The sequence below is a fragment of the Pagrus major genome, chromosome 20, assembly GCF_040436345.1.
Source record: "Pagrus major chromosome 20, Pma_NU_1.0".
NCBI lineage: Eukaryota > Metazoa > Chordata > Actinopteri > Spariformes > Sparidae > Pagrus > Pagrus major.
In genome coordinates, this window is record NC_133234.1 from 548,863 (window position 1) to 559,528 (window position 10,666).

General features: G+C 40.0%; 1 protein-coding gene across 4 annotated transcripts in view; it reads left to right on the plus strand.

Annotated features, from left to right (window-relative positions):
* LOC141016101 (RNA binding protein fox-1 homolog 3-like) overlaps positions 1-9,715 on the plus strand; it is a 245,436-nt gene extending 235,721 nt beyond the window's left edge. For 3 of the 4 annotated variants that reach the window (XM_073490360.1, XM_073490358.1, XM_073490359.1), the window contains 2 exons: positions 7,037-7,115; positions 9,671-9,715. In XM_073490360.1, coding sequence (XP_073346461.1) covers positions 7,037-7,115; positions 9,671-9,715 — 124 coding nt within the window. Of the gene's footprint in view, positions 1-7,036; positions 7,140-9,670 lie in introns of those variants that run through there. The other variant, XM_073490361.1, reaches the window with a different exon arrangement.
* The last annotated feature ends 951 nt before the right edge of the window (positions 9,716-10,666 follow it).

Consider the following 10,666-nt stretch of genomic DNA (forward strand, 5'->3'; position numbering starts at 1 on the left):
CGAACATGAATATTGTATTGGACTCATGATGATACAATGTTTTGCATGTTAGAGCTTCCACAATGAGAGCATCGTTGACTCTGAAGACATGCCAGAGCGAAGCACATCATCACATCAGAGAGGACGACAGGAGGACAACCAGCAGTGTCCGAGGAAGTGGAGGCAGAGGCCGTGGACGTGGGACCTGTCGCACGGTTAAGGAGCAGATGTTCATACGTCGAGTAGAAGATCTTCAAGCTCAAAGGATTGCACATGAGCAGGTCAGCATCTAAAGTAGAACATTACTGTGCTTTTTTCTGATAAACACCACCTACTGCTACAGCAGCACTGAGATCCCCCCAGTGGCATTGGCAGGTAGTGGCACCCCAGTGGCAGTCTGTGGCAGTCTGCAGCAACATGTGGCATGTCCGTGGCATCTCCTGGCACCAACCTGTGGCATGTCCGTGGCATCTCCTGGCACCAACCTGTGGCATGTCCATGGCATCTCCTGGCACCCGCTCGGCAGTTCAGAAACGCCTCCCTTGACTCGCTGCCAATAAGGTTAAGTAAATAGAAATAGCACTAAAAAGTAGAACATACTACTAAACAATCACCTGAAAGCAGAGTGACTGTCATAACAACAACACAGACCAGTGGATTTTCCCAGGAAATGTGGTCCCGCCCTTATTGGCAGCGAGTCAAGGGAGGCGTTTCTGAACTGCCGAGTGGGTGCCAGGAGATGCCACGGACATGCCACAGGTTGGTGCCAGGAGATGCCACGGACATGCCACAGGTTGGTGCCAGGAGATGCCACGGACATGCCACAGGTTGCCGCAGACTGCCACTGCAGTGCCACTACCTGCCAATGCCACTGGGAGGATCTCGCTGTCTATCCAGCAGCTAAACTACTTGTGTTTGTACAGTATATTGACCAGGCATGTAACTTGGACACACAAGCACCCTAATCAGAATCACATTTTTTGCCAAGTAGTTTTTCACCATTTGAATTTGTGTTTTGGTGCACAACAATAAACACAGTAAGTAGAAAAATGTAAAGATAAAGCGCTGGTACTTCAAGAAAATGTTATATCAACTGGGACATCTGTACAGTTTGTCCAGGAATGTCTAAAGTGTAGTAAAGTATAGGACAGTCGAGCTCTGTTCCATAAAAATATCTAATCATGTTGCTCATCTGTTGCTTTACAGGCCAGAATTTAAGGACTACATTTGGAGCAATCACATCGAGTGCTGGAACTCTGCCTGACACTATTTATTTGTTGTTCTGTATTTACTACTTGTTTGAATAAAGTCTTGAAAATTATAAGTGCCTTTTCTTTACTCTTCCAGCATAAACAACCATCCCATTAAAGTTTTTTCACTTTGCGTGATGCACTGATAATAACAACTGAATAAGATAAGACTCTTGTTTATTATTTTTTTGGAACACATGTAAAAAAATAATAATAAAATAGTATACCTTTTATCGTTTAGACAATATACAGAAAATTAGCATAAACAGCTATATACAGGAAGGACGTCCAGAGGTTTGTTGACTGATTATGAACACAGATCAGTGTTGACCAACAGGTTAGGCTGTTGATGTCGGTGCTTTCTCGATCCTCTACTGTTTTGGCAGTGACTGTCCTGTAGATAGAATCGCACTATTACTTATCTAACAGTAAATACAGCGTTTCAAGGACCTTGTAATTACTTTCAATTTATTATAACACCACAACTTTGTTTGCATTTTATGCAGTGACAAATATTGCTGAATGCAACCAGAAATAACCTCTGTAACATCAGAATTGTGCCATTTACAGTCATCTCATATTTACCAATTCTACTTTTTGGGGGGGTTAGCGAAATGTCACTTTCAGAGTAATTTACATAGTTTGACATTCTCAGCTCTACTTGCTGGGCTTTCTGTTGTACAAGGATGGAGAACTAAATGTGTTTACAGGACATAAAGTTACATCTGAATGTGTTTATGGGGCATAAAACTGTTATTCATTCTTTCAAAGACAACACAGGATTGTTGCTATGTAAAAAAAAAAAAAAGTCTGCAGTTAGGTGGGTGATGGGAAGCTTATGTGATGGGTGGCAAGTGATTATTTATAGGGATTGTTAATTCAGACCATGAACTGAAATGCAAAGTCTATTTTCTTAAAAAAATGTCTTACTAATATGCAATAGTCTCAATCGGTAGGCTAACATGTGACTGCTAGGACCAGTACTTGAAGCATTTCCCTGGTGCAGCTAATGAAATGATGCCATTCCTTTTTGTATTGTATCCCTGCTAAGGAGCACACTTGTGCACATAAAGCAAGCCAACTTGATCTGAAAGAGGGCACATGCATATATAAAATGTATCCATCAAAGGCACATATTACATGAATAACAGTGGACTGACCCATGTTGCTACCAGCATCAAGTTACACTCACCTGTCAGAGAGAGACTGCAGAATCAGTGGAAACATGAGGGCATGGTTCTGTTGTGAACTGACGCTTCAAGGCTGGAAGTTGATGCGTAACTCTCATAACAATAGGACACAGAAATAAGCAAAATCAGCACATTTGTAAAACATCCAGTTCAAAGTCTATATGAATGAACATCACATAAATACCATCCAACAACATCTGCTTACAACTACAATGCAAACTATATTCACAGATATATGCAGTCCTCCCATGACCTCTGTACAGTGGACTTGGCCTTTAACATGTGTAGCACACAATAATTAGTCCACCTCTCACATACAGCTCGTCTGGCTGATGTCCAAACAGCCCAGGGCAGCATTGCATGTGTGAACACTGCTACATGGTATTAGATCCACGGTACGTGTAAACGTTGGCCTGCGTGTAAACGGTAGCTAGCTAATGTTAGCTACAAGCTGACGATGCTAATGATGAGCAAATAAATACGACAGTAACATAAGGAGCTAACGTTAGCTACGCTGACTACATAATGCAGAGTAATAATACATTTCCCCACCAAAACAAACCAGCTCATTACCTGTCCAACAGAGACACAGCTACCATGGAGTCTGTCTTCAGGCCTTCGACTCCATCAGTTGTCTCCATCATTGAACAGCCACTCCAATGTTGACTCTTGTTTCACGATGCCCCCGCAGTTTTTCAAGCACTCATCAAAAACATTTTCCGGCACCTACTCAACTCCTTTGTTTTTGTCTACTTGGGGGCTTGACCATGGTTCAAGGTCAACTTTATTGTCATTTCCACAATATGTCAAAAATACACAGAGGTGTAAAATATCGGTTCTCCTTTTCCCAACTACTAGTGCAACAGAGAAAAAAATATATAAATATACATATATATATAAATATAGAGAATGAGGTCACACACATTCTGGTAACACTGGTTTCTCTACTATCACTGATTTCTCTGGTAACACTGGTTTCTCGGGGTCCGGAGAGGCCGCTGCAACTGTGCACGCCACCATGTTTGATCGGCACTCTGATCAGACTGGTACTACTGATTTCTCTGGCATCGCTCTGTTCAGCCTTCAGCGCCATTGTCCTCTCTAGGTCACCTGTGCTGCCTGCTTCTTCCCAGTGAGTCCATTCAACTCTGGAGCTTGTCTCCCCCTGCTCAACTGCCTGCCCTCGTCTTCGTCATTCCCCTTAATTGCTGAAATGAAACCTTTTTTCTTTACGCAACTGCTCGTCTCTGCTTTTGCCAGTACAAAAACATAACACAGCTGTCCTGATAAATCCTGTTTAACAATATTTATTTCACAAGATAAAAGTGTACCCTGTTTCCTTTGAAGAGTTTATAACTGCAGCTTTTAGGTTTGCTGATTAAATGTACCACAGTATTGGCTGCAGTGACATTACTGCGTTCATTGAAACGTTCTTAATAACTGAAAGCAGCCTCTCTTATCATAAAATCAGAGTATGTGTGTTGTGAAACTGCCTGTATAGGCACATGTTACTATCTGAATAATGCCCTTTTTAAATAGCAGGAAACACACTACTCCTTTGACTTAGACCAGCTTTTTGTTGGTCTATGGCGCAGTCGCTCTCTGCTGCCTCAAGATAACAATCTGCAATCAGTGCACCTGACCACACCTCACTTAAACACCAACACGCCCAGAGGCGCACAGGTGGGCACAGGTACATTTGCTATTTACACAACATGGGCACTGGGCGTGAAAATGACCACTGCATTGGTCTGAAACTAGCAATGACTCTTGCTGCGCTACATACAGTGTAAGATTGAGCCCAAAGTGTATTACATATTATTGCTAACTTGACTGCAGAGCCCTTAACATGGAAAACGGACACTCGAGGGGTCGAGGGGTGTATCTTTGTAGATAGTGAGTAGTGAGAATATCTTTTTTTTTATGATTTCTATGAAAACTTTTGTTCATTTTGGAACTTATATCATTTACTATTTCACCAGAAAGGGTGAGTCACACTAATTTTAGCAATATATATGTGAGATTGGACTGAGACTAATCAAAAACTGATAGGGATCTATCATGGATGGAAAATGATTAGTATTTGCAGCCAAAACACTAACACCTCTTCCTTCCCTGCTATCCTTTCCTAAGGTCTCCCTCTGTAACACAGTCAAACATATAGTAGTGCACCCATGCATCCCCTTATCTTTGCACTCCAGACCTACAACGACTTTTAGAGGATAAACAAACACAACAGGAAGAGAGGAATCTAAATATTCTGTGCCATCAGGGAAAGAGGGATGGAGGGGTGGAATGAAAAAAATAGAGGGGCGTTGAGGTACGGGATTAGTTCCAAGTCAATGCTGTTAAAAAAGACTGGAAATAAGCCTCAGGAGACAGACAGAGAGAGATACAGGGAGAGATGGCAGTAAGTGGGGACAGAGACGATGAGAAGGAGATGAAGAAGAAGACAGCATCAAAGGGGGGGTGGTATGGGGCACCATACTAGATCTATTCAACATTCTTTGCTTCTGTATTTTACCTTCTTAAAGAATACATACCAACTAAGGATTTTTTTTCTGGAAAAATCACATGGAAATGTATAAAAACGAAACAATGCCACTGCAAATAATTCGCACCAGATCAGACATGCATAGTTGTTATGTGGAAAAACTGATGCAGATTTTCCGTATTGCCGCACTGCATTTCCACATAGCACTGGTGGGAAAAAACTTTTACTCTGCGTCCATTGTTCAAACCTCTTTTCTCCAAATATTTTTTTCTCTTTACTAACCTATATTTCCTTTCCACCAATGTCTTCTGTCTGTTTCTCCAACCCAAAAGATGACTTTTCTCCTTTTTTGCCTTAATCATAATCTTATTTCTCCCTCCCCTCAGCCATTTCCTACTCTTATAACACTGCAAATTTCTTTTCTTATCTTTTTCTCTCTTTTCCCTCTCTGGCTGACGTTCCTTTTATCACAATCCTTCCGGAAGATAAAACCCTCATCCCCTTTTTCTCATAAATGAAATGGGTAAAACAAATCTTTGCAATCACACACTCTCACTGTTACAACATTCATTTATGGGGAGACATCGATTGCATTTTCATCCTATAGGTCTGTCCTTAGCGGGAGTGAGAGGGGGAAATGATTATAGATCTCGCCTCCGGACCCCAGTTAAAATAGACAACCAAATGCATTATGTGTCTCATGCATACTCATTGTGGCTGGTTGGCACTCCCTATACATTGTCAAATCTATTCAATCAAAGCAGACATGCACAAGGTTTATGTCTGGGGAAGGGGAAAACAGAATTTCCCAACTGATTAATAATCCCCTTTGGATGCACTGGTTCAAATCCATAGATTTATGTTTATGGATTAAGTCAAAATGTCATTCCAAATCTACTGCAAGAGAGAGAGAGGGATGGAGAGAAAGAAAAGGTGAGTGCACAGGAAAAAACTGGCCTTCACCTGTTGTGTGTATCCTCTTCATGTCTGTGACATACAGTATTCTACAGATTCAGATCAATATTGGCAGTAAAAGTAGGCAAGACTCCAAATCTCTATGTTACGCGCTGTTACAGCCTCACTTGACACGTGCATGAGACGCTTGAGTCACACTAGCAGGGTGCCTCCTCCAACATGGACAGCGAAATTGAAAGCATGACCTTTCGACACGAACACATGCTGCTCACGCAGCCAGTGTTTCCAGCCTGTTAGGAGTTCCTAGCAGGTGGTAAATACATACTACATTCACACAATGGGAAGTGGAGAAAAATGTAGAACTCTAAATTTAAAATAACTATGAGTTAACTTTTGTTAACCAAAAGCTGTATCTAGTTTTATCTCTTAACTTCCATGCTGCATAGTCCTTTATAGAAAACAATGTTTAATTAAAGCCGAAACAGACCAACTTCTCAAATTTCCCCTCCTAGCATTTCCCTGTGTTTGTGCAGCTGTCACCAACGAAGCATTAGCATCATGACTACCACTAATGGTGTGGCTACCATCCAAATAAAAAAAAACTTAAGAATCCCAATTTGACCTAGAAAACCCTGATTTCAGCGCTATGGCAGAGTAAAACACCCGGTTATATCAGTAAGTTGGCAGGTTTTGTTACTTACTAATCTAGTAGAAAGAATGTTGGTTTTGAACCATCACATATCAACTGGGGAATAAACTCGACACAACACCAGAGCAATTTCCATCGAGTGAATGGCCATCGTTTTTTACTGTATTATAGAGTTTCAGAGAATAATCTACTGGTCGACAAGTTGACTATCAAAACCACAAGAACACTCTGAAACACATTCTCCTTCCCAGCTCATCAAATTCGTGAGTTTGGTCATTGGCCTGAAGCTTCAAACTGGACATAAAGGGCTCTGTAGTCAAGTTAACAAAAATACATAATATACAACATCCGGTTAGACTTGCAAAATAAAGCTTGCTGACAAACAGGTCACACATTATGACATAGTATGACTTTTGGAATCTTATTAATGTTGTCAAATGGTCACAGTTTGGCTAGGTTTAGGAAAAGATCATACTTCGGTTACTAAAAGGCAGAAGTCGTGAAGACCCTACTGTATTGTCATAGTTAACACTGTTTCTTCCTCTTTTCTCCTCTGTAGTTATGGCAGAGTCTATGCAACAGCAGACCCATATCATCACACGATTGGTCCTGCAGCCACATACAGTGTGGGCACTATGGTGAGTCTGTTCCCTGTTACTTAGCTGCTGACTGTCTGAATAATGTACCACACTGTATGAGGTATCATGATGAACTGCATCATGTGGACACATGGATGGTTAACTTTAAGGGAGACCCATTTTACATCAGACACGGTCTGCTGAACTATTAACAATAAATGAATAACTCAAATTAAATCATTTGCTGATCTTCAACAGAGAATATTATTACTCTTCAACTTATTGTTTCTGAGTTGTGTTTCCCTCTGAGAGATCCATTTTAATGTTTAATGTGAAGCTTTGCCACTTCAGTAAATGAAAAAGGGACATTGCCTTATTCTCAAACTCCCCATTCAATTTCATTGGCCTGAAGCTTCTTGCTTGAAATCAAATCAAGACTGAGATCTCCTTCCCACAGGAAACAGTCTCTTCAAATTCTGCACGGGGAGATAGTCGAATGGTTAATGTTTGTTTTTAGCTAGCTTTGCAGCTAACATCAAAGATGAAAAAAATGTTTCTGACGAAAGAAACAGGTCACCCCAGAAGATGGGGGAGAAAGAGAAAGTACAATTTGTTTTCTTTCGTGGGTGGGAATAGTGACTTCCTCCAAAGATTAACGACAATCAAGTACATGCTTCGACAGGAGATTAAAGTAAAAAGAAAAAAAGATTGTCCACAAAAGATGGAAAAGTAGGAGAAGGAGAGGGAGAATAATAGTTTTTTGTGGTAAAGTGGATGCTGCTGGAACTGCTCTTGGACTCTAGACAGATGAGAGTTGATACTGAGTAGTGAAGTGCCTGTTTTGATAGAAATCGAAAGCCCTACCACCTCCCCAATGTATCCCCCAAACACTCCTCTTGCTTCCTTAGTACAGCTGCTAGCTAAAAGCTTTCATTAATTACGACCATTTTTTTCCTCTTCATTTACTTAATTAAAACAGTGGCCTGTGTTTTCCTCCTTATTAGTCTGTACTTTTTTCTCTTTTGTATTCAAATTACTCCTCCTTTTCCCCATCCTCCCATATCCAAATCCCTCTCAACTAATCTTTGCTCCTGATTCTCAGTTAAAAAAAAAAAAAAAACAATTATTCTAAAACTTTATCGTGCCTTGCATTATGAGCTTTAGCTCCAAACCAAACTTAATAAGACCGAACTTGTTAGATCTAGGTTATCTTTATCTTTAAAAAGGTAGATTTATGGGTTTGATAAGTGAATTATTGGACCCACAATTTCTTTAGATGAGCAAAATTGAAATGCTACTGAATCCACTCATTGTGCCTTGTGTGGTTCTTATGTTCTGTTTTCTACATAAAGAGAAAAGTTAATTATAGATCATTTTTCATTGCTGCTTCTATCAGGTCAAGTGAGTTTAGGCTAATACTCTGTGTGGCTGTATACAGGGTGAGCTATTCTGGATTAGATTGACCTATTCTTGTGGAAACCTGTCAGACCTCTTGGTGCAGGCTTTTTGGACTGTTAGACTTTTTGGACAGAAAGTCTTCTGCATTGCTACCCTGGGGCACCTTTTGAAATGAATCAGGTGGTTCTATATTTTCATGCAGTGCTTTTATGTATCTGTACCAGTATCCCAAAAATCCCATCCATATTGGGTGTTTCTGCAGTTTATTATTTATGTCCAATATCAACATTCATTGTCAGTGCAGGAAGTAGTTTGTCTTTTATGAAATGTGGCGGAAAGTAAAGCTGTGGAGGTTGGGTGAGTGTAGTATGTTAGACTTTCATGCATGAGTTCATGGTCCAATCGCAGACCAGTTATAATGTTTGCCTTTATATTAACCACAACCAAGTCTTTTAGTTGCCTATTAAGAACAATACTATAACCATAATTCATTTTCCATTAACCATTTGAAGAATTGTCAATTATTGATGACAGGGTTGGTCTAATAACAGCCCTGGTACCTGGAATATGGAGACATGTCTCTGATCAGTTTCACAGGAGGAATTAGATTTAGAAAACAATCTTGTTTTTGTCTGGAATAGAAAGACCATAACTCAGCTTTTATCACCTATCTAGTTGAACTACTGAACATACAGTAAAGGACAAGCCACAATATATATTTTTTTTGCATTATGAACATTTGTTTATTGTTATTCTTTACTTGTGAGTTCACTGAAGAGTTTCTGGAATTGAAAATGGTTGTGGTGCTAAATAACAGCACTTCTGGAATAAGATGATATTGACAGTGGCCTAAAGCTGGAACATTTGCAGAAGTGCTGTGTTCTTTTACTCAAAATACAAACAGTGTTTTTTTCCAAGATGAAACTGGGCCTAAAGAGCTCATTTAGCTTGTATTGTGTTTCTCGCTGGCAGAATCGTACTTATAAATCCATGCTCATATACATACAGCAATCACACACAGAGAATCACATTCTCTCACTTGGCAAATTTCCTTTCTACCTTGTGCACAAATCACTCTAAATTAAACAAGAGGCAAGTGGGAAAAGGGAGGAATACTTCTAAGGAGGAAATAGAGGAGTCCATTTTCCATATCAATATTACAAACAAAGGTTCTACATTGAATACTGATTGGAACTTTTTCATCTTTGATGTTGCAGGCTAGCCTTTACAGAGGAGGGTGCAGTCGCTTCACTCCCTACTAGAAAAGAGGGAGACGTCCCCTTTCCTTCCCTGCAAAACAGACAAACAAACAGCAACTAATAAAATGACTAAATATTCACCCTCGTCATGGGAAACTAAAAATAAAATGCTTCCAGGTGTTAAATGTGACCCTGAAACACAAAAAACATTCTCAAGTTGCTTCCCTATTTACAGTGTGTACACATTGTCATATATTAATGTAATGTACTTACTTTGAAAAAGAACATTTTCTTGCTCTTTGTTGATTTGAATGTATTTGCATTGACATGTCTGTAGTGGAAAAAAGACAATACTCAATGTGGACAAAGTGGGGAAAGTGTTGAAATAGGACACTTTTAGTCTCCCTCCTCACTCTGTTCCTCTCTAAGTTACTGGTCTGCAACTCAGCTCCTCATGGGTGGCCTTTTGCACTAGTTTTAATTCCATCTCTTTTCCCTACATTTATTGTTTCAATTAGTGATTTCCCCATGTGCACAAATACTCTGCAATTCGAGTTTGAGCAACAAATTGCTATTGGATTTAGAAGTAAATGATACAGCCATTCCACCCCTTTCGAGAACTGGCTCCAATTTTAATGAGCCAATAACTGGAGCTGAGTTTCAGGCTGACTTAATGGGGCTTAGAGCTGTTCAGCCCAAAGAAGATGAAACTACAACAAAATGGCTAGGCCTTCCAGGAAGTGGTGCATTGTGAAAATCAGAGGGTGCTAGGATGTATTACTAAATCTGAATTCATGAGGAAGTGATGCATATCAGAGTGTGGAGCAAGAGCTATGAGACAGGCAAGAGGTTCCTATTACTGCTGAATGCATTTTAAAGGAGTAACCTATTGTTTCCACACAATACTTCACTGTTCCCTATTTCATGTACCCTCATGTACTGCACGTAAGCAATAATCCCACATTGGCTAAATGCTGATATGGAGAAAAACTGACTAGTAGAATTATCTTCTTA